Genomic DNA, 25,601 nt, shown 5'->3' with positions numbered 1-25,601 from the left:
TGAGAGAGGTTATTGGCCACGATTTGACTTTCTGCCATTGCACAAAGACAACATGAGATCTTACAGAGGTTTAATAATGAAGTTGATTGCTGTGCTGGATGAATAATAAACTGAAATACTCTCATAACCATTCAATCATTCACATTTTTAAGATTTTATTCTTTTAAATACACATCTTTAACTATTTCCAAGGTCAATGTGAACACTGCTTTCAATTTCCAGCATTTTAATACAAATAGGAGCCTTTGTGTGCTCTAAATACCTCATCTCTCCACAGAGTTTTAGGATTTGATATTAGCTAGATCTGCAAATCAAGATGATGACTGACTGTTGACGCTGTTTAGTTCAGTGCAGGCAAAAAATAGGCACTGACTGCTCCCTCTGAAATCCTTACATAACAAAGCTATTAAAACAATCTCAGAGAAGACAATGTTCCACACATCCTCTCAGGGTGAGACTACAGAGACACAATCTAAAGAAACTTCAATGCTGTGTAGCAGAGCGGTGCTGAAAGGCAGATAAAACCGGATCCGGTAGTCAAGGTGAAAAGATGCATGAGAGTTAGGAAAGAACAACATCAATAGGAATACAATTATTTATAATGATAGTTTACATAAGTGTGAATATCACCAAAATGAAAAAAAATCTTTCAAATATACACGCAAATTGATATCTGCACCAGGGAGTGATAGGCACTGTGATGCCAAGGTGAAATTTCCCCTTCAGGTCATTTGATGTGTCCTGTTATTGAGCAGCAAAGGAAAAAATCCAATAATCTGCATCTGCATGTAGAATCAAAGGAATGATGACAAGCAGATTTGATAGAGTCTTTACAGGTCGCATTAACACCAACACACCAGAATGCATTATACTGTAGAAATCTAATTGAACTTATGTTGTGTAATGATTTTTTTTAAAAAGGCCATGAATAACACCACAGCACTGCAAACGCTGGTTCTGTAAACCGGGTTCATTCCCAGCCTTCACTTCTCATTAGTGGTGATCTTATATTTGGCAGGAATAGTTTCCACTGGGTTACATCTCCTGAAGCCATGGTGCCACAACTTGGGTGTTTTCAAGGACAAGTGATCTCTGCAGGTTCATGATCACCTGGAGCCATCCACACCAACACACAGACCTGGAACAGAAAAATCACTGTGTGTTAAGTTAAAAGCAAATTCTGCAATTCATTTAATGTATTTATATGTATGTATTTATACATCTCAGACTGTTTTACAGATATATCCTTTTTTTTTATATTTGATTCATTTATTCACTTTCTCAGAATTGTTTTCACATATAGTATTCTCTTTATCACATCTCTTTTAGCATTTGATTGTTTTATCTTTATCATTTTCATATCTCTCTTAGCATATGATTGTTTTATCTTTATCATCTTATAAGCCTTTGTTGATTTTCTCATTTCAAATATGAGATTCACAATAACGTTTCCTCGGTTCTTGTTTATATTGTCTTGATGTATTTAAAACTGGTCACTACAGTACACGGTGCATAACTACATCACCTTAAATGTCCCCTTTTGCTCACACTAAGCTGAGGGGTTACACACCTTTTAAATTGAATGAGCTGCAATCTGTCCATCAACTGAAGTCTTACATTCCCCTTAGTGATTTAAAATCTGGTGATTTTCATGATTCTTGTAAATGTTTTAATTAAGTTCTTGTTGTGCTTCTTTTATTTATCAACTCTTTGTTGTGTTGTATTTATTTTCTGATTTTAAATGCCTCTTACTCCCAGGTTTTTCTTGAAAAAAATAAATGGATGGGGTGGTTAAACATGTGGGGGGTATCGATTTTATTGCTATTATTGTGTAAAGCACTCTGTTATATTGTATATAAATAAAGTCTGACTGCTAAGATATGTGAGATGACAAGTCTGACACATTGTAAACATTCTTAAAAAAAGGTTTTCTTTCATACTGCCAAGAGACAATGAACACTGCAAAAACAAGTGAGATCTAAAAATACATCCAGATGTCACAGCAAAGCAGTAGCTTATGTAAGATCTGCAGAAATGAATTAGCAGACATCTGTACAAGAGGGTGTGAGGGCAGTGTTGAGATAATGAGAAAGATGAAACCGTAACACTTGCCGTTACTTACCTCCACATTCAAATCAACTGCACAGCTCCACTCGAAACAAGTGGTGCTATAGTTCGATACCGCATCAGGTGCTGAGAGCCCTCTTCAAGATCCACAACATATTCTCTGATAGAAGAGATGGAGCAGAGATAATATCAGTGGTTTTAGTATCTATGCAGAAACATGGAACAGTACTGAATGTGAAAGGGTAACACTGCCACCTACTGGGGTTTTAAAACAGTGACAAGGAGTCAAGTGACTAAAGTACCTCTGATCGTCTGTTTCAGGCTCGACCAAGATGTTTTCCTGTCTCTCTTTCACCCGCAGAAACACAAAGGAGTCCAAGCAGGGCTGAGGCACTGGGGTTACATAAGAATACATGGGACTTAATGTCACAGTCAGTGAAAATATCAGAGCAAATGCCACCATCTGTCGGTGCATGTATATAGCAGCATTTCAGGTATTAGGTCATGTCAGAACAAATAGCGATAGAGCCTGTGTTAAAACTAAGTGATTTTTACCTGCTTTGATCATATCCACCGTCTGTAGGTTGGGGGGCATGCGCTTCAGTGCCACAGCCTTCAGATAGGTTTCTGTGTTTGCTAAATACCTGTATGACAGACAAGAGTTTTAAATCTCAGGCTACATTACATGCAGTTTGAAATGTTCTTTAAAATGAAAACTATCTACATCCAGACAAGCTTTGTTTAGCTCCATATCATAAAGAATCTCGAATCAGGAAGCGAATGAGTGTGGCTGTGTCATCATTTCCAAAATGTCTCCGTTTCTGCCCATCAAGACTAAAATGCCGACCAAGCATTTTAAAGTAAAACTGGGCCAGCAGCGTTTCCAAATTTCTTTGTTTTTCTCTGAGTAGTGGCAATGGCAGGTGTAAACGAAGCAACACCGGTCCCTTTTAAAACTAAAATGTAGTTGTGTGGATGAAGCCACAAGTATCACAACACAGCAGTAACTTACACAAACAGCTCTGACATTGTCCTGCTATACTCACTCTTTGGCAAAGGCAAACTCCTCGGGTGAGAGCAGAGAGGGATCCCCCTCGCCTCGAGACTTTTCTCTCTCCAGGACATGCGGGAAAAACTTCTCAATCTTTACATGAGAAAAACATTAAAAGGAAATCTTGTCAACAAACCTGAGTGAAATGAGTTTTTATTTTGCACGCTGTATTGTTGATGTGACTGACCTTCTGCAGACGAGAGCGCAGGTAGCTGCTCAGAACGAAGCGGATCCTATCTATCTCCATGCGATGGATACTGGCCTTGGCGTCACCTTTCTTCACCCGCTGCAAGTTGGCTTCCTATTGACATGAACATCACCACCATTTTATTCATGATGACTGACAATGACAAGAAAAGCAACAACGTTCACTGGTTAAACCATTTGATTATTATTATGAACGAATAAAGAAGTAAGATAAACTTCTGTCCCCGCAGCTGGATCTGCCATAGGTATTCCAAACAATAGCAGTAATACAAGTCAGTAATCTAAGTCACGTTGAAATATGTGTTAGTTACTCAGCATGGTAATGCAAACCAATTAGTGCAGTTATATTTTCAGCTTCTCAAATGTGAGGACTATTTTTTGTTTTACCCAATTCACCATATTTTACATTTATGCCTAAAGTTAAACACTCAGAGTGAAGATTTCCACCTGAGGCATACAACAATCAACATGTGCCACACTTTGAAGAATAAAAACCTCAAAGTAAATAATCAGGATCTGTGTGGGGTTTTCCTATCCAAGAGTGTTGTTTTTCAAGTTGGGGAGGACCTTTTGATTTCACCTTCAGATTTTGTAATGCTCTTACTCAAATTGAAATAGGACCTTGTTACTTTAACCAGGTTCATGCACTCAAGCCCTCCTCAGCTTACAATAGCTTCCTATCGGTGTGCTTGACGACACCTTCATGGCGCGACAAAAGTCAAGGATCTAAAATGTTTACAATATGGGAACAAAAGAAAATAGACGCCACCCTGTTTCTTTCCCCCTTCCACTGGGAGCAGTACCAGCACCAAAATGAGGGCCAGGGAAATTGAATTCGTTATCACTACGCCTGGCAATCTATTGGATTCAAGAGTAGAGGAGAAGTCTGAGAGCAGACGTTTCACAGAAGCAGAGTAAGAGTGAGGAGAAGAACTGAAGCTGGAAATGTGAGCACGAGCAGGGTATATGTGAGTGCAAGCCCAGGGCTTTGAGAGTGAGGGTTACAGAATGTGAACGTGTAATCAATCAGTCCTGCTCTCAAACTGAAATGGCCCAAACTTAAATAAAGAAATCAGATCTGCCCGGAACATTGAATGAGTCCTTCCCTGGTCCTCATCCCTCCGTCAGGTGAGGTGCAGGTTGATTTTACTAATCTTACATAATACAGCTGACAAATGAACAGACATGGGTGAAAAAGAAAGTTAATTTCATCCAGGGCTGTACTGTGCCGAAGATACAATTTGAAGTATATTATCAAAGTACTTTAATTTCAGTCAACACTGCAGCACTCACAGATATTGTTTTGTCTAAGTACATTTAGCTCCAATGTTTGTGTACAGCATGTTTACAGTGCAGTATTAATACTTGTATTGACGCAAAGGACGTGAATACTTTCTCCACCACTGCAGCGTCATCTGGTGTGATGTCAGTACAGTTACACGGAGCTGTGGTGCACGCTGTATCTGCTGTGTGCTGCCATGTAGGACGAGTGTCTGTGAACATAGAGTGACGATCAGCTGCTCCATTTACCATGTGAGTGAGCTGCTCCATCACACACTCCACCACCTCCGACCTGTTCTCCATCAGCTCCGGGGAGAACTTCTCATTCAGCCAGGCCTGCGACAGGTTGAGACGGGAGCATGAGGACCGAGGAGACAAGCTAACCGGAGACAGAAGAGTGTGTCTGCGGCTCCACCGTGTTCACATCAGCTCACCTCCTCCAGTTTGACGATCAGCTCCGCCGGGGTCATCACATCCTCCTGACTGTCATCATGGCTGCCGTCGTCTGACAGAGCGTCCGACATCGTTCACCGAGTAAAAACAAAGCACACAGAGCTCAACAGAAACTAAACATGTGCATTCACATTAGAGCTAAAGTTTCAAACCACCGGAGCTGACTGAGTTAGAATAGTTTAGCTCAGAAGACAAGTCACGAGGCGGCGTGTTTATCTCTGGACTTCTTGTGTGTTGGCGCCACTCTGACGGTAGTCTCGCGATATTTGGTACAACACGTATTTTCCCTGCGCTTAGTCTTGAAGGCGAGGTTTCCCCACAGGTTGGACGACCAGTGTGTAAAACCAACGCCTTATACGATTACATTACTGTCTTTAGATATATTAAGGCTAGTGTTGTTATCATGGTTGATGTAGTGTTCGGCCTTTTCCACTGCAGGAGGCGAGATTGTAACACTGTCAAGGTAAAGCAGTGCTTCCTGACAGTCTAAATGCAGGGACATGATGTTTCCCATCAGTGCAATGAACACAATGAAAGCAAGTATATAAGGAGACCCTGATGTGCCAAGATATTGTTTTATCTTGTGCACACAAGATAAATGCTGATCAACAATAATTGTTGTTTTTAATCACAGACCACGATTACTGACTTGGATTTTCATCTGTAAATACTTTTTAATTGTGAATTTGAACATCCCAACATAGGCCTATAAAATAAGATAAGATAAGATAAGAAGTCCTTTATTAGTCCCGCAATGGGGAAATTTGCAATGTTACAGCAGCAGAAGACAACACATAAGTAGCATGCAGTACTTGGGTGAAGGAGTATAAAGAAATAGAAATAAACAATATATAGAAAAAAATATATAAATGTGATTAAACCGGTATATACAGTGTAAAGCAATATATTATGTTTCAGAATATGTACAGTAAATGGATTGCACATAACGGTTTATATTGCACAGAAATTTGTACAATATAGCCCACTTTTCAAATGCAGCAGCTTGACCTGCCACTGACCTGCGTACAGTATTATACAGTGGCTGCTGTGACTGGACAGCAGACACTCTATACAGCTGAGCTAATAGGGAAAGGCTGAATCTGGGCGATAGCTCTGTATTTGTCTCAAGGTTCGTACCCATGTGTCGGGTCACCCATTAAAGGTTCAGTGTGTAGAGTTTAGTGACATCTAGTGGTGAAGTTGCATGTTGCAGTTGAATAACCCTCACCTCATCCTCCACTTCCAAACATGAAAGAGAACCTGTGGCAGCCTTCAGCTGTCATAAAAACTCAAAGGTGTTAGTTTGTCCGGTCTGAGCTACTGTAAAAAACATGGCGGCCTCCGTAGAGAGGACTTGCTTCCCATGTAAATATTAAGTATTTTAATACAAAGTGCTCATTCTAGGATAAAGAAAGCCACAATTCGTACAATTTAGATGAAACAAACTAGTGGACACATCACTAGGATTATTGTAAATAAAATTTCTGCCAATAGATCCCTTTCACCTAAATCTTACACAATGGACCTTTAAGGCCTGATCATCCAGAGTATGGAATAAGGAGTTGAGGGATGGTTCAGATGCTGTTGAGTCACGCAATAGGGTTATGGTTTCTAGAAATAATAACAAATGGAAATAATTAAAGAATCACATTTGTAAACATTTTGACTCCACCCAAATGCAGTAAGATGCATGATGTGCAATAATGAGGAGTGATGCAAATACGTGAGACTCCAATAATCAAGATCAGAGGAGTAATCAAATGGCCATTCTACACTATCACAGCAATTCAAACACTCATATGAGAAACTCAGATACATTTAAACTGTGGTAAGTTAATGCTAATGTTGATAAAAACGTTTATTAATGATGTGTGTTAAATCCTTCAGAAGGCTTTACTATGAAAACCTTTGGCCATGATGTGTCCAGTCTCAGTTAGCAAACACTTAATAGCCTACAAGTAACAATAAACTAGCCACTTCATATTTTAGCTAAATTATAAAACACTTAATAATAATCAAAAGGCAATAATAAAATGTACTTGATATGACATATTTATGATCTGGTGTTCTGGGTAAAGTGAGCCACTGGCCTGAAACTACCTGGCATGGGATTGTAAAATTAGTGGAGTGATCAGATGACGAGAACCCAGGCTCCAAATTCCAACACAATCTTCAACAGAAGTTATCTACAGCTGCAGCAACTCAAGCAAATACAGTACATCCAATAATGCAGCAAACAATTATCCCTCTATTTCAATCACACTGTAACTGACTGCTAACCTGGTAGGTTACGCAGATTGTTTGATTTATTATTTGTGTTGGGTTTATTTTGTTATTTATGTTCAAGTATGTATCTTGTTATTTAAATTAGTAATTTGTTGTCCTTTTAATGTAGCGACTCACCTCTCGTAAATGCCTGTAGCTTTCACGGAGCGGACCGATATTATAACACACAAAATCCCTCGCTCCTGGATAATTAGAGACTTCCGGTCCGAGCCTGATAAAACACCTGCTGTGCGTCGGCGTCTTGATGATGGTAGCAACGGAAATGGCAGGACAGCAGCTGTACGGCGATTCCCGATCATACAGACGTATCCGATAAGAAGACTGCATTAATCCTCGTTTTAACACCCCTTGGCGAGCGGAATGAGGTACGAAGCAGTTTTAATTCCCTTTGCTACAGGTAGCGCGGAATGGGAGTCGCTTAGTCACGGCTTTAGCCGATCTTTGTTTACGTTGACGGCACACAGCGGGTGAGTCGGGTTCATTTGAATGCGCTTCAGCGTTACTTCATATTAACCCGTCAAACTTCTCTCACGTGGTAATTTCTTTGTTTAACTGATGTTTAGGCATTTCAATAGTTGTATTTGTCTTTTATTAAATGATTATGTTGTACTTGTGTTATCCTTCTAGTTTTATGGTGTTTCTACGGTGCCATGGTGAACTGTTTGAATAAAGAGCCGTGACGCATCAGTTTAGCCAGGGGCTGTTACACACACACACACAGAACACTGCTTTTAATTTAGCAACTGGATTTATTTAAATGTTATTTATAATTTTTGTATTATTCATACACTTTTACTCTAACATTGTACTTGTATTAAACTTGTATTGATCTTATTATAATTGGTATAACCATGTATTATCGTATTGCTGTTTGAATTTAAATTTATTGTAGTCCCTGTATTTTTGTATTGCTGTAACTCAGCACCATTGTAAATTATGGTTCCACCTCAATGTGTCTCCCAAGGTTTTAAATAAATAAATAAATGATGACAACTTATTGCCTTTTACAACTGTAGTCCATCACCTGACCAACTTACCAAAGCACAGTGCCTTTTTTCAAACAGACATGTGACAGCAGTTACAGTATATCACTAGCAGGTGAGGAGATTTCCCAATAGGTTTACCAACACCAAATATAAAGATATGTTTGGGAAATGTAACCTCTGATCAATTTGAGCAATTCGTGTTCTTGTCCCCTATGTTTGATCATGTTGAATCTTATACAATTTAACCATGACCATGCATAATGTAATCATGTTAAATCCTGTACAATGTAACCCTTGTTGACTGAATGAGTCTCGGCCTGATTGCCTAAACTAAGGCATTGTTGCCTATCTTGATGTCAGAAGAAGAACCTGACATTTGGCTTAGGAAACAACCTCAACCAGAGGAACAAGCCAAACGTATAAAGAGAAAGATCAGCTTCCCATTGGTGTGCACCAACCTTTGTCTTGTCCACCATGCCCTGAGCATTAAAGTGTGAGAATTGTGTCAAGTTCCGACAGATTTCTCACATCTAACCAAATGTACAGATTTAAAAAACAATGTTAAAAATAGTCAGCAACTGGAAATTTAATATCTAGATCTTTAGTGTCTTAAATTAACATGATTGTAATACCCATGTTATCGCTCTCATTGTATTTTAATAATCTTTTACAGTCTTAATATGAATAACAATACATTTTATTCATACAGCACCTTTCATACAGCTCAAAGTGCTTTACAATAAAATCAAAGACATGAAATAAGATCAATAAGAACACATTAGCAGTAAAACAAAGACTTAGGAAAAAACAAACAATAAAACTAGCAAAAGGTATAAAAAAAGAAAAACAATGGTTCAAAAAAGAAGATGCAATTAATTAAAAGCAAGATCATAGAAATAGGTCTTGAGTTGTTTCTTAAAACTATGAACATAAGATGCTTAACTAATTAACACTCATCACAAGTAATCAGGACCTGATCAGTACATGAAGTTTACTTTGCTCCGAAGTTTATGGAGATGCATTTAAACATCATGAAAAACAAGTCGTCAACATTTTGTGTGCGTTGAGTACAAGACGTGACACACAGTCAGGACTCATTCATGGTTTTCCGACACCATCGATTAATAACGAATTACATGAACGTAAATTCATCATCTAAATCATCCCAATAAAAAACAAAACTAAGTGGTGTATAGGGGAGATTTGCACTGGTATTATTTAGTTTGAGGAGCTGAAATTGGATTATTTGGAAAATTGTTTTATCATGACTCATGATATGGATCCACAAAATGCCAGCATATTGTGTCATGCATACTTTAATACTGTTGGCATTTTGAGCACACTAGCATTGTACTAGATTGCACTAGTGATCTACTGCACTAGTACTTTACGTGTATGGCATATTGGCATTTGTGTGTTGTTGCTGGCAAGTTGGAAAAAAATGTCCCCCTAGAGCGGCAGAAGTGCACGCGCCGGTCCTGGGGATGGGGCATTGCAGCACTCTACATAGAGAACGTTTAAGAGGGTGGGGGCTGCCTCACTGAATGCTCCGTAACCACAGGTTCTCAGTCGGGGACGGTGAGTATGCCCTGTAACTGAGGACTGTACGATACGGGATGCAGTAAGACGTCAGCCAATGCATGTTTTAAAGTAAGATTTTGTCAATTAGTTTAAAGGCTTTTCAAGGCCTATAGCCATTGTATATATATCCAACCTTTTACACCACTCAATGTCTTTTAATTCTGATGATTTGTGGATTTGTTTTTATTGCTGCGCAGTGAAACACTTTGAAATCTGAATTTGTGCTCTAAAAATATTTTTTTCTTCTTCCTCGGTTTGATGTTGTCATCAAAGAGAGAGGAGGCTGCAGACACCGTGGTCATGTTGAGAATGAGAGCTGGTGTCTTTCAGTCAAGGAGCCCCGTCTAAAAAGTTGTAAAAAAAAAAAATCTAAGGTCAGAATGAGTATACTTACAATGAAATTTGTAAAAACTATGGGCTGTATGATTTTTTAAAAATAATATCTATTGTTATTTACTGACAATACCTATATCATTGCAATTGTCTTGGCTGCTCTGCCTTCCATGTTCCCCCACATCTGTCAGACATTTTCTTCTAACATTGAAACACCTTCTAAAAGCCACTTAAGAACACATCCTTACTTGGTAAATTTAGCTTTAAAAAGTTATTCATGCTCTATTACAAGTGTTTATTATCAGAGTGAAGTTAAAATAATAACTGCATTTAAAATGTTTATTCTATTATACAGTGTTTTAGAATAATATTGTGACAGTTTATGACGTGGTGATTGTGCCTTAATTCAGTTCAATGCACATGAGCATAAGCATAAAAAAAAAAACTGTCGGAGTTTTTAACCGTGTGATAAGAGTTTACGATAAAAGGATGTAACAGTTGCATACGCCATAGAAGAACATCAAGTTGGTAACGGACTGAGCTGTGGTGAAAGTTGGATCGTGTTCTCTGCCACTGGCTAATATTCAATAAATCATCATTAAAGTTCACCTGCATCGTCTAAATTAAGTGTTGATACATTGGGTTTTCACAAGAAGAAAAGTAATTAATTGAAACACGAGTCAGAACAAGACAACGCAAGTGGCCTAACTTGGATTATGGTAAAACAGCCACTACGCACCTCTCCATTTATGGTAAACACTTTTCCTTTTTGTTGATGTGCTCTGCTACAAGTGACATCTATTGCACTTTCAGGACCAATTCTTTTTTGGGTTCTTTTTCCTCACTCTAGTCAAGGGTTAAGGGCACATGATGTCGCACCTTGTTAAGCCTTATGAGGCAAATTATAATTTTTGTATATGGGCTATATAAATAAAATTTGGTTGATCGATTGATTACTCACTGGGTTTGCACCCTTTTTAAGGATATATTCTCACCAAAGTCACTGCTACGGGTTCAAATGAAATATGAGGCAAGGCAATTTTATTTATAGTTGAGGACATGGTGGTTACATGATATCACATTAGCTTGACATGTGAATAAAGAAACCTTGACAATGATGTATGTTTTAGTTACCTTTGTTCCTTTTGACATAGATGATAGCTGCAGCTAGAAACAGGGCTAGTATCACAACACCTGTGAAATGAAGTGATGCATATTTAACATGACTGTATGAAGCACAATAGATCAAATGTTGATGTCACCTGATTGTCAGCATTTGAAGGAGGAACATTCGAGCTCAGAGATAATGAAAGAAAGCAGACATAGGTATATTTAAATTTGACAAGCAGATTTCCTCCGTTGTTAGGTCTAGCTTCTTTCAGTTGAGACTTATAGCTAAGGGCCCATCTCCCACCTAAAGAACTAGAGAGGGTGATCCATGCCTTCATAACTTCTCTGCTTGAACTGTAATTCTTTGTATGTGGGCTTAGGCCAGGATCGATTTAAAACATTTTTTCTTAACTTTTAAATCTCTTAATTGACTGTCTCCACCTTACCGAGCTGAACTTCTTCGTGTTCACACTCCAATTAGAGAGCTTAGGTCGGCCACTAAGTGCTCATGGATTTCCTAAAACAAGGCTCATAACCAGAGTGCAGTACCAACCTTTGGAGCAGATTACCACTCCATATTAGATCTGCCCCCTCTCTCGCACGCTTCAGATCTTTGTTAAAAACACTACTCTTGTCTTTGGCCTTCTCTTCGAGTTGAGAACCTTTTGTTTATCCCAGCAGACTTTATTTTTTATCATTGGTATGATACACACTTTATTCAGTGTGTGTTGCTGTTTTCTTGTTGTACCTTTTACTTTGTCAAGCACTTTGGTCAACTATGTTGTTTTAAATGTGCTATATGAATAAAATTGACACTGACACAGAGAGCGAGTGGGAAAAGAAGCAAGATTATTAACTTAATACAAAGACACTGTTGGTGGCAGAGGGAAAGATTTTCCAATGGCTGCTGTTGACAGTGGCTTGTTCAGAAGATAAATGAACGTTGTGTGTGGAGACAGAGTGTCAGGTTTACTGCTGTTCAGAACTTACCAATAACTCCACCGACTATGCTGCCTCTGTCTACGGGTGTCCAAGGTGTGGTATCTGCAGGAAAGAGGGAAAACTTTCTTGTTGTACCTTTTACTTTGTGAAGCACTTTGGTCAACCAAGTTGTTTTAAATGTGCTATATAAATAAAATTGACACTGACACAGAGTGGGAAAAGAAGCAAAATTATTAACTTAATGCAAAGACACTCTTGGTGGCAGAGTGAAAAATGTTCCAATGGTTGCTGTTGACAGTGGCTTGTTCAGAAGATAAATGAACGTTGTGTGTGGAGACAGAGTGTCAGGTTTACTGCTATTCAGAACTTACCAATAACTCCACCGACTATGCTGCCTCTGTCTACGGGTGTCCAAGGTGTGGTATCTGCAGGAAAGAGGGAAAACTTTCTTGTTGTACCTTTTACTTTGTGAAGCACTTTGGTCAACCAAGTTGTTTTAAATGTGCTATATAAATAAAATTGACACTGACACAGAGTGGGAAAAGAAGCAAAATTATTAACTTAATGCAAAGACACTCTTGGTGGCAGAGTGAAAAATGTTCCAATGGTTGCTGTTGACAGTGGCTTGTTCAGAAGATAAATGAACGTTGTGTGTGGAGACAGAGTGTCAGGTTTACTGCTGTTCAGAACTTACCAATAACTCCACCGACTATGCTGCCTCTGTCTACGGGTGTCCAAGGTGTGGTATCTGCAGGAAAGAGGGAAAACTTTCTTGTTGTACCTTTTACTTTGTGAAGCACTTTGGTCAACCAAGTTGTTTTAAATGTGCTATATAAATAAAATTGACACTGACACAGAGTGGGAAAAGAAGCAAAATTATTAACTTAATGCAAAGACACTCTTGGTGGCAGAGTGAAAAATGTTCCAATGGTTGCTGTTGACAGTGGCTTGTTCAGAAGATAAATGAACGTTGTGTGTGGAGACAGAGTGTCAGGTTTACTGCTATTCAGAACTTACCAATAACTCCACCGACTATGCTGACTCCGTCTACGGGTGTCCAAGGTGTGGTATCTGCAGGAAAGAGGGAAAACTTCACTCAGTGTTCAACAAAACAGTGAACAGCTTGATGTAACGTGTATCTGAAGGCAAAACTTACCAGTGGGAAAAACACATGAGCTGTGGAGGTCTAGTTGAGAAAACAATAGGTGTGTTACAAAGTGTTATCGGACAGTGTAGTATCAGTTACTAATGGACACCAGCAAAGATATTTATCATTAATCAATAGGGCTATCTATTTAGTTTTTAATCCAAAAATGTGCAGGGTGTAAAATTCAAATCATCATCAGTGCCATCATTGGACTTCTTACAGAACATAATAAACAGTAATAATATAAATCAAGGGTCTAATGTGGCATCAAGGGTGTATTTCATCACTTTAAACTGATTTAAAATCAGAGTTTTACAGCTAAAATGAGGAATTTCCCTCCAAGAGGAAATTATTTTCAAGCAGAACCCTTACCCTGATGAGTCCTGGTGTGTATTCAGAAGCACAATATATCACCACACCAGAAAAACCCCAAGACAAGTGATTAACATGACAATGTGTCTCCATCTTCATCAGGGTACACAGTTCTATTATTTGTTATTTTAAACTAGCAGGTCACTGAAACAAAATGTGAGGTTCATGCATTAAATTACTTTAGATCTGGGATACTCATGAACACTTCTGTGAAATATTTTGTGTTGTGGTGTGAATGACTATCAATATGATTACAGTATGTAAATATAAAGGACTCTAGGGAGTAAAAGTAAATACCTGTGCATTTTTTGGTCTCGATATAACCATTGCCTTCAAATTCACATTGAGCTCCTGAAGTGGTGGAAACGAATGCCTGACCATTGTGCTGGCAGACAGAATCGGGTGGTGGGGGGCCTGCACATTGTGCGATGTGATCACCACTGAAGAGCAGCTCGTCGTTACAGTACGCCACAGTCACGTTAGCAGCACAGCCTGGAGCCTCACAGAAAAACAGCTGCTCAGATCTGTTCCCACCTGCAACACATACAGCATTTCATGTTTTTGTTTGTTTGCGCTTGCTTCTTTTTTTTTTTTTTTAATCACAAGAGTAGCAAATAAGAGGATGTACTCTGACCTGCTGCAACTGAGAAGCACTGCACAAGTTCAGGAGCAAATTGAGACAGCAGACAGATGGTCAGAACAATGAAGGTCAGATCTGTCAACACAAAAATACAAACTAAATTGCAGGCTCTCTGGTTGTGGTCATCAAACAGTTTAATGTGTTGATTTGTCAGAAACCTACTGTTCATGTTGGAGGTCAGTGTAGTAAAGGGTTTCAGAATCACTTAACCCAATCCTGCTGCTCACTGACATATGTGGCTGCCCGTATACTTCCTGTTGGAGATAAAAATCAATGCATTATATGCATATTATCTGAGTGGGTGGACCCCTTCATCAAGTATTTTGAATGCTGTGTCCGGCTTTGGTGAACTCATGCTGCTCCTAAACCAGGGGTTGGCAACCTTTTTGACAAGTGCCAATGTGAAATTTTCCTGTTAATTAGTGTGCCATATCAACATTTTTTTCTATTAAGTTTTATTATTGAACCACATTCATATTTCCAACAGACATGTCATTTTATTCCATCCATATTGGCTATATATAGAGCAACACTTTAAAGAAACATGTTTATCTCATTATGATTGCAATAATAAGTTTGTCATTAACCCCACCAACCACACTCATATTCAGATTTGCGAAAGCTTGCTTCAGTCGCATGGTTTTTGGCAGTGGCAAAGACTTTGAGAGAGTTTGCTTCTCATACCTGGACACTGCATGTTTGATTGATTGATTCTCCTTGTCTGCCTGATCTTTGAAACTTCTTTCGTGCCTTGTTTCAAAGTGGCGCTTAACACCGGACGTTCGGCACACAACATTTTCAAAACATAACGTGCACACAGCACGGTCCTTGAAAAACAAAGCCATAGTCTCCTGGCCACGAGGGCTGAAATGCCCGTACCTACAATTTCACAGTGTAATCTTCAACTTCTAGTTACTGATGACGTAATCTTTATCTTCCAATTACTGATGGTATAATCTGTAATCTCTGTTTTCTAGTTGCTGACGGTGTTATCAGCAATCTTCATCTTCTAGTTACTGATGGTGTAATCTATTATTTTCATCTTTTAGTCACTAATTGTGTAATCTATAATTTTTGCCTTCCAGTTACTGATGGTGTCATCTGTAATCTTCATCTTCTAGATACTAAAACAATGATAGCGGAAAACATGAATCGATTATGTTCCGTCACTGCATCGATGCAGAGTCTAAGAATCAAGAAACTTCCACACCTCTAGTACCTATGCTATCTAGGAACAGCTGATGATACAGTCTCTTAATAAAAGTACCTTGTTCTCACAGAGCAATACTGGACACTATGTTGTGATTTTCCCACCATCTTTTCCAGTTTGCCTGACTGCCAACCATTTACACAACCTAATAACATTAACCTACATTACAGTAGAGATAGTATAAACCCTTAAAACCCAACTCCAAATTACTCTTTTTGTCACATTGACATGAAGAATATAGTAGCAGATCTCAAACTTAACAATTTATTTTAATTCCCTAGACTCACAATTGTTAAATACTCAACAGTTCACACAGAGACAATGGTCTTCTTTAGTATTCACTAGGTTTATCACGAGAGCAGCAACAACAAAGAATCAATGCCACAATGTGCATATTTTCTATGCTACTATAGTTCCTAGTATATACTTAGAATAACACACGCACACAATAATTGGTGACAAGGAATTAGTTTCAGTGTACCTAATTCCCTCCTTTCAGATTTGAGGGAGGGTCTTCTGTTTCATGTATTGCTAAAGATCTATCAACATACAACAAACTAATAGAATGACGAGCTATTATAGATGAGGAGCCTACAATCAAAATTATGCAGTTATTGTTTAAGGCAGGACACTACAGGCAAAAACATTGTTTTGTCATTACTGGTCAATTATGAGATTTTGCTCTCTTTTGCTTCCATGTCTTCTAATGGAAAGAAAACCTTAATAAATACACATGTAGATGGTGTTTGTTTTACCCTCTGTCTGTTTGTATCAGTAGATTCCTCCTTAATTCACCAAACAAGCTTGTCTGCATGTTTAAACATAACATTTCAGGGGGAAATACTGTCTTGATGTCATTAACTGGGGAAGATATTTATCCTATTCACCTGCAGTGCCAAATGGCGCATTTTAATCATTAGAAACAAATTTGACTGTATTCACATTCATGTGTTCTCGTCTTTTGGCTAATTAGATGTAAACTGGAGGCACTGCTATCTTAGTCCTTTGTTCATCATCACTCAGCGCCACACAAGACAAGACAAACCACCACAACTGGATCAGGAGCTGGGAAGTGCTGCCTGTGTGATGTGACTGCGATGACTGTGCTCACTAGTGCACCTTCACTAGCCTCACGATTCGATAACGATTCTACACGCATTTTAATGTATCACACCCACAATTTCCTATATTACTGCACGTGGCTGCTTTTTCATCAGGTAATACAGACACATGAACTCTGTTTTTATTTAGAAAGTGCTTAAGTATTATAGACTGTTAATACAAGTGGGGTGTATTTTACAAAATAAGGTTTTCGAATAAAAAAATCTGACTATAACAGTAAGTCTAGGACAGTGGACAGTGCTCTCCACACTGATTTGACATTCATTCACTTTATACTCGTGTGCTGCACCTAAGGCAGAAAAGGTCAAACTCTGATTATAGCCTTTACTCTGTCAAGGTTTTTGGAGAACTGTAGTCGCTTACTTAAAAATGTTAGGAGCACAAGCAGAACATTTAGGGACACACCTTATATCGACCTGCAACGCAATTATTCACATTTCCCCCCATAAATAGACAACTTACACGTTTTTGGGGCATCAGCACAAAATTTAGGCGCACCACTTGTAACAATTCACCTTATTTAAAATGATCTGAGGTAAAGTACACACGCTTAAATTAAAGTTCACGGGCGAATCTGACACCTGTCGCGTCAATAACTGTACCACTGGAAACACAGAATGTTTGTAAATCAACAAAGTATGCAGAGAATATCTGCTTTTGTCTCTCAGTAATAAATAAATAAAATACTAACTAACCAAAAAACTAAGTTTGATGGATAAACAACGTATATTAAGGGCCAAACTAATTAAATCACATCCGACCCGGTCGGCACTTTCCCACAAAAGCCGGGCGGCAATATATGTAATACAATACAAATAAGCAGGTCAGAAAAAAAATAGTCCCAGGGCTAACAATATTTACAAATGAAATAGTTCGCTGAAAGATTGTCCCAACTAAGGCAAAAATAATATTAACAGGAAGGAAGCGTAGCGACACGCCGCGATTCGAACGCAATCGGAAGCCTTACCACATGTCCGTTTAGAATCCGAGGTCCTCAATTTGGTCCTCCAGTGAACATAATCCAACCTTTGGTATAATCCATAAATGAAGCAGGATTCCCTGGTTCGGTATACCCCGACTGTAGACTGTGCTTTCCCCCTGTCTGAGCGCACCAAGCGACACACACACACACACACAGACCGTTATGTCCCTTTACAAAACAAACAATATAAATAGTAAAACCTCAACACATTCAATATTTACATTAAAATTCCAATACCTCAGGGTGCATTTGCACCCCTACATTACCCCCAACAATCACACTTTTCTGATTAAAACAAAAGTTTGTTTGGCTTACTAAGGACATGTGCACAGGCGTGATCACCAGAGCAGGAATGAATGCTGACACAGACCTGTGCTCAATCGGCTAAAATGCGTCATCTCCCACACACTCACATCCTCCGCCCAGCCAGCCAGCCACACACACACACACCTTGATTTGCCAAATTGTGCCTGGGTCCTAGTGTCCCCCTCTACATTAGTATATTTCATTCTGCAAACATGCTGGGAGGATTCTGTGTTTGGTTGTTTTTGGTGTTCTCTCTCTCCCCCTCCCCTTTCTGTTCTTCCCCTGCAGGTCGTGTGTGTGGCTGGCTTCCCCGCTGCAGCTGACAAGGCACACCTGCTCTCATTCATCTCATCACCTCAATAAAAGCCTGGTCTTGACTCCACTACGCTGCCAGATAATTCCGTCTTGTTCGGTAGCGCATCCGCATGTATTCCCTCGGTTCTCTAGTCCTTTTGTTTGTGTAGTGGTCAAAAGTTTAGGGTGACAGTTGAATGCTAATCAGGTTCACCACATACATACAGAATAAACGGGACGCGAGGCTGATGATTCCAGAAATAGACAATTTATTCAATTCGTACAAATGATTTAAAAATACTGATCAAACAGCACAGGATAATGTGCAAAGTATGGAGTACTGGCCTGTACTTGATATAAATAACAGATTAAAAAGAGAGAAGTTAAAGGCTCCAGACCCAATTTAACAAAGCTAAAATATCATGCATAAAACAAGCACAGCACACTTTAAGAATCCCAACACTGGTGGGATTGCACCAGTGGATTATCACTGCAAGCGATATTATACACTGAAATAACAGAAGAGGGCCTCTAGTTTACGGAGCCAATAACTCACCAATATTCAAGCCATTAAACCAGGATTGCACAGTACCCATAGAACAAAGAACAAAATAAAATGAACAAAGAAACCAGAAATCAAACCAATTAATCAGAAAGAAACTAAATCAAACAAGGCCAAATAATCTAAATGTGGGAAAAAACAGTGACCGTAAATATTCTGCCTGAAGGCAGCCCTATGAAACAAACATGTCATATTAGGTCACACAATTATTAAACAAGTTTATCAAAATGTTTCAAAAACATTTACAAACAAACACATTATGCCATACCTTCAATTCATTAAAATAAAGCAGAGACCCACGCCGTCCTTATTGTCTTGACGACAAGTACTAAAACAGGAAAGGACAATTACACTTAATGTCACAACACAATAGTATAGACTTTGGATAAATGTTCCGGCGCATTACTTACAAGTATCGTTCCCATTAGTTTGTGTGTACACGCTGACTGGAGTTTATTACAGCGTGCATGTGTAGTGTCTTTACTTCTGCGTTGTGAATGCTTTTTAAGACACTTCAAATACAATGTCTTTACAATTGTTTTTATTGTCCGTCCAGCAACAGCTACACAGATGACTGGGATTTTCAGACCTTGTACTCCACACTGACCGCCAGCATATATCTGCAGTTGTGGAAACAAAACAGTGTCTGCATGAAGTTGCTGCGTGCTCATCGCCTTCCCAAGGGAATCCAGGGCTAAGAGGAAGCCCCGCCAATGAATATATATACACATTAGTTATCACTAAAACTAAATAATATAATTAACATAACCAAATTAAATAAAGTAAATAAAATACACTTTACATAAATTAAACAATCTAACTTACGTGTTGGACATCAAGAAAATAATACAACAACACATACATAAACTCACATACCTGCAGTTGTGGAAACAAAACAGTGTCTGCATGAAGTTGCTGCGTGCTCATCGCCTGTACAATATACATAGCATTACTTTACTTTCGGCTAACGACACAATGTTCGCTACACATGCTAACAGTATCTACACGGACAACCCCGCTACGCAGCAGACACACCTCTTCATCACATGCAGGTTTACACAAATACAATATTTGGCAACACAACAAACTAACAGGAAATCATTAAAACAACATTCTATAACATGTACACTAACTTCTGATGTTATTTACAACTTAAAACTAATAAAAGTCAGAAGAGCGATGAAAGTGCGTAACTTCCCAAGGAAATCCAAGGCAAAGAGGAAGCCCCACCCATGGAATCGCGGGTAATGTCATTGTCATTGTCAAAGTAAAACTCCCACTCCACTTCCGCCAGTACTTCCCGACTCCTCCCCCAAGGAGTCTTGCACACTTAACATGGTGTTCAACATACTTATATAGAACTATGACAAAACATAATGCTGAAAACTCAACAAGAAAGAAACAAAAATAACCTTAACACAAAAGTGACGATCCCCCCTTCAAAATAAAAGTGTCTACTTTAGTACATATAGCGCAACAACAAAATACTACTACTACACATGTATGGCGACGCTGATACCGTCTCTCACACACACACGCGCGCACACACACACACACACACACACACAGCTGTACGCTGGGCTCTATGGACAGAAATGCGCTTAATGTTTACGGAACGTTTTCGGCGTGATCTTCATTTACTTTAAAGTGACTTTCAGTTAAAGGGGACATAGCATGCAAATTCCACTTTGTTAGTGCTTCTACAGGTTAATGTGGGTATCTGGCATGTCTACCAACCCAAAAACTCTGGGGAAAAAACACTCGCGCGTTTTGTTATAGTTCCTCTAAGTCAGAAACGTCATGCTTGAGCGACTCGATTGAGCTTCCTGGGTTTTGTGTCATAACAAGGAACTGGAAGTCTCCCTACATGGTCTTAAAATCATGGGGGGAGAGGGGGGAGCTGGCTCATTAGCATTTAAAGGAACAGGCACTCAAAACAGGTCACTCTGTGGAGGGCTGTTTTATACAGGGTAAAAAGGGTGCTGTTTTAAATGATCGTTGTGGTATTTTGACCAAAGTATGTTACAGACATTTCATTAAGACCCCAAGGAACCATATCAACTTGTGGTAAAATGGGCATGCTATGTCCCCTTTCATGAAACTTACCGCAACAAACAATTGGCGTCCACACCTGCTGCGCCCACGCTACACTTCCTCACAGGACCGGCAGTGGAGAGAGCGACTACGGTGTCCCTAAATAAACTTCGCCGACTCCCCTCATCCTATAGGCATCGCCGTCCTGTCAGGTTAATTAGAGCTGTGATTTTATATCTACAATGACATGTAAGCATAACTGGGAAAGTAACACTGCTAAAACTATCCTGTTTTAGCTAAAGCTTTTTATTAAGGATTGACCCCATTACATTTGTTAATTACTAATCTGTATTTTTCCCTCCATGTAACGCAGACCTCCCGTGTGCCTTGCTGCTCGTCTGCGTTTTGTTTTCCCGTGCCGTGTCCTTCCCGTTCCTGGTGTTCTGTGTTCCAGCACCCTGCCTCCACAGCCTGCTTTCTCTGCCTACTTGTTCAATAAACTCTGCCTTAGTTCCGATCTGGTTTTCAGTCTCTGCTTTGGGGTCCAACTAAAAACAAACCTTAACAGATCAACTGTTAACTTAACTCATCCTACACAACCCCGGGAACCCTTCATCCCCATGCCCGCCAGGTATTCAGGAGTGTTAGGGTCATGTAGACAGTTCCTTCACCAGTGTATTCTCGTGTTCGACCAGCAGCCGTTAACTTATTCTTCAGACAAGTCGCGGATTGCCTTTGTTATGAGTCTCCTGTCGGAGAAAGCCGTGGCTTGGGCTGTTGCCGTATCCCACAGTAATTCACCCATTTGCTACTCTTTTCAATCCTTCACAGCTGAATTCCTCAAAGTATTTGACCATCCCCTGCAAGGTAAGGAAGCCAGTAGCTGGCTTCTCTCTTTACGTCAAGGCTATAACTCGGTGGCTACATATTCTATTGACTTCCGCATTCTCGCAGTCGAGGGCGGGTGGGGTGAGAGAGCGCTACAAGGGGGTTTTCTCCGTGGTCTTAGGGAAGAGCTAAAGGATGAGCTAGCTGCTCGGGACGAAACCACCTCCCTAGACGAGTTCATTTATTTGGCCGTTCGATTAGATAATGGCCTCAGTGAAAGACGCAGGGAGAGATCAGGCAGAGCCATTCTTCAGTTGTTTCGTCTCCTCCCCGCCTGCAACTCAAAGGTACTGTCTCGTGGTCTCAGGTCTCTCTACCTCTTTTAGTCCTTGTTGACTCCGGTGCGGATGATAATTTCATTGACTCTGACTACATTACTCAGTCAAATCTACCCTCTGAGCCCCTTCCTGAACCCAAGGATGTGTTTGCTCTCGATGGGAGGCTCCTTGCCCGTGTCACTCACCGTACTGTCCCAGTGTCACTACTACTTTCTGGTAACCATCACGAAACAATATCACTTTACATTATCCCATCTCCTATTTCTCCGCTAGTGCTAGGTCTCCCTTGGCTTAAACTCCACAATCCACACATAGACTGGTCTACCTCCTCCATTACCAATTGGAGCCTTTTCTGTCACTCTCACTGTTTGCATGCCGCCATTCCCCCCACGATAGCAACCACACCGTTTCCACCCAAGCCGGTTGATCTCACCTCTGTCCCCACTGAGTATCATAACCTCCAGGAGGTATTTAATAAGGACCGTGCCTTGTCTCTTCCACCTCACAGACCCTACGATTGTGGTGTTGACTTGCTCCCTGGCGCCCCCTATCCTTCCAGTAAACTTGATAATTTGTCCAAGCCCGAAAGGGATGCCATGGAGGCATATATCACTGACTCTCTGGCTACCGGTCTCATTCGTCCCTCTTCCTCACCAATGGGGGCAGGATTCCTTTTTGTGGAAAAGAAAGTCGCTTCACCCCTGTATTGACTATAGAGGGTTGAATGATATCACGGTGAAAAATAAGTATCCCCTCCCACTCATTGACTCAGCCTTCGGGCCCCTTTATCAAGTGACCATCTTTTCCAAGTTGGACCTCCGCAACGCCTACCATCTTGTGAGAATCAACGAGGGGGATGAGTGGAAGACTGGTTTTAACACTCCCCTAGGACACTTTGAATACTTGGTCATGCCATTCGGTCTCACAAATGCACCTGCAGTTTTTCAGGCTCTCATCAACGATGTTCTGCGGGACATGTGTAATAGGTTTGTTTTTGTTTATCTCGATGATATTTTGATTTTCTCCCGCAATCTCCAGGAACATGTACAACATGTAAGACTTGTGTTGAAAAGAGAAAATAGACTATATGCTAAGGCTGAGAAGTGCGATTTTCATGTATCATCTGTCAGTTTTTGGGGTTTTATAGTGGAGAAAGGGCAAATTAAGACCAACCGTGCCAAGGTTAAGGCAGTGGCCGAATGGCCCACTCCTACATCAAGAAAGCAACTTCAGAGGTTTCTGGGGTTTGCCAATTTTTACCGTAGGTTTATCCGTGACTATAGCAGAGTTGCCACACCACTTACCAAGCTAACATCAGTGAAAATCCCTTTCGGGTGGTCGCCGGCAGCCGAGGCTGCCTTCTCTAAGTTGAAGTATTTGTTTTCTTCTGCTCCTGTTTTGATTCACTCTGACACTTCAGCTCAGTTCATGGTGGAGGTTGATGCCTCTGACGCCGGTGTTGGGGCGGTCCTCTCCCAGCGAACCACCTCCGACCAGAAGCAGCATCCATGTGCTTTCTTCTCCCGCCAGCTCTCCCCAGCGGAGAAGAATTATGATGTGGGGAACCAGGAGCTGCTAGCGGTCGTTCTGGCCCTTCAGGAATGGAGGCACTGGCTGGAGGGCTCCACTCACCCATTTATAGTCTGGTCTGATCATAAGAACCTATCTTACCTTCGCTCTGCTCGCAGGCTTAACTCGTGCCAGGCTCGGTGGGCTTTGTTCCTGGGTCGTTTCAACTTTACACTCACCTACCGACCAGGCTCAAGGAACGACAAGCCAGATGCCTTGTCACGTCAGTTTACCCCTCCTGTGGAGGATTGGTCGGGGAGTACCATCCTGCCATCCTCCTGTGTGGTGGGAGCAGCTGGGTGGGAGATTGAGGGAGTGGTCCAGGGGGCCCAGAAGGATCATCCAGTCCCTCAAGGGTGTCCACCCGACCGGCTGTTTGTCCCTTTGTCTGCCAGGTCTCCAGTTCTCCAGTGGGGACACGCTTCCAGGATTTCCTGCCATCCTGGGTTCCACCGGACTCTGGCTCTCCTGCAGCAACGCTTCTGGTGGCCCTCCATGTCTGCAGATACCAAGCAGTTTGTGTCTGCCTGTTCTGTCTGCGCCCGCAGTAAGGCTTCTCATCGGGCACCTGCCGGTCTGCTCCGTCCCCTGCCCATTCCTCACCGGCCTTGGTCACACATCGCTGTGGATTTCGTCACTGGCCTGCCTCCTTCGGAAGGTAACATGGTGATTCTGACCATAGTCGAATACACATACGTTTATTTCAGTGATAACGAAGGTATGTATTTGTGACACATTTAACGTTTATCGGAACTGAATGATCACAATTGAGGTCATAGATGTTAATTGCATAGTCAGACATGACTGTATGGTGATTGTCTATGTTGTGCCATAATGCATTAAACGTGATACCATAAAATGGTGTGCCTTTTGGCATTCAATATATTTGTTTATCAAAATAAAATATTAACATTTTATTATTAATATTAAATAATCTCTTTAATTGATTAAAGTTACCTCGGGGCACCACCCTTCAAAGGAAGGGAAAAGATAACCAATTTATTGATTAAGTCTCATAAAGGTTCTAACTACAAATTTGGAACTCTGATTAACAATTAAATTAATAACTATAACCAAAATTACCATATTGATAGTTAGCTAAGTTGAAGGATATGGAGTTCTTGACAGTGTAGAGGTTGGCAAAATTCACTTATACAAAATTAATGAAAAAACATTTGTGAAAGAAAAACATTTATTATGAATATAATAAAGAATAAAAACACAAATTACTAACGGTGTACTTACTAAACAAAGATAGGTATGTGAGTATGCATGTGTGTGTGTCTGTATGAGTTAGCGTGCTTTCAAAATGGCGGCTGGCCAAAATGATTACACCCTTCCCCCCCTATTGGAATGTTTACGACCTGTAGAGATAATTAGGTGAAGAGTTATGCGTGTGTCTGTGTGTGTGCCAAATTAGAGAAAGTTGCTAGATGCATGCAAGGAAGGACTGAAGAGCATAAGTAACATTAACTTTCTCAACAACTTGTAACCACAATATCACAACACAAATCAAACTTATAAACATCATACAGAATTGAATAAACAGTCTTGCTTAGCCTAGTATAATTATTAAGCCCAGTTGTGTTACCCATCCGTGGAAAGGGGAAAAAGGAAGTTGCTGTGCAGTTCGTAGTTGTGTCGTCTTGCAAGTCGTCTTGCTGGTCTGTGGCTCTTGCCTTGGTGATTCTGTTGAGCTGTGTAGCTCAGTTGCTGGTTGAAGTTTTCCTGCAGGACATCGCATCGCTGCTAGGACGTTGGTAGAGCTTGGGTTACGAGGAGGTTTCCTTGGTGAGATGAGCTGGAAGCTGAACCTTTGTGCTCCTCTCGAAGAGTTGGATGGAAAGAGGCTGGAGAGCCTTCTCCCCTCGGAAGGATTGTAGAAAAGAGGGCAGAAGAG

The 25,601-nt window shown here is 40.4% G+C and overlaps 1 protein-coding gene across 1 annotated transcript; it reads right to left on the bottom strand.

Moving 5' to 3' along the window:
* Positions 1 to 138: 138 nt before the first annotated feature.
* gins4 (GINS complex subunit 4 (Sld5 homolog)) lies at positions 139 to 5,312 on the bottom strand. The gene is made up of 8 exons (XM_034596581.1): positions 5,041 to 5,312; positions 4,856 to 4,942; positions 3,306 to 3,419; positions 3,114 to 3,211; positions 2,623 to 2,711; positions 2,370 to 2,460; positions 2,123 to 2,227; positions 139 to 1,138 (listed from the first exon to the last, which is right to left on the bottom strand). Exons 1-7 carry the CDS (start codon positions 5,128 to 5,130, stop codon positions 2,131 to 2,133), a joined length of 666 nt encoding a protein of 221 aa, XP_034452472.1. The 5' UTR covers positions 5,131 to 5,312; the 3' UTR covers positions 139 to 1,138; positions 2,123 to 2,130.
* Between the last annotated feature and the right edge of the window lie 20,289 nt (positions 5,313 to 25,601).

Source organism: Hippoglossus hippoglossus, chromosome 9 (genome assembly GCF_009819705.1).
Source record: "Hippoglossus hippoglossus isolate fHipHip1 chromosome 9, fHipHip1.pri, whole genome shotgun sequence".
In the NCBI taxonomy this organism is placed as follows: Eukaryota; Metazoa; Chordata; class Actinopteri; order Pleuronectiformes; family Pleuronectidae; genus Hippoglossus; species Hippoglossus hippoglossus.
Note: the sequence above shows the minus strand (reverse complement) of the source record. Positions and strands in the feature narration are given on the sequence as shown.

Coding starts and splice junctions, on each gene's coding strand:
- gins4 (XM_034596581.1), bottom strand. CDS start 5,130: ATGTCGGACGCTCTGTCAGACGACGGCAGCCATGATGACAGTCAGGAG. Junction 2,712..3,113: donor GAGTTTGCCTTTGCCAAAGA/GTGAGTATAGCA, acceptor TCTGTCATACAG/GTATTTAGCAAACACAGAAA. Junction 2,228..2,369: donor CCTGAAACAGACGATCAGAG/GTACTTTAGTCA, acceptor CTCTTCTATCAG/AGAATATGTTGTGGATCTTG.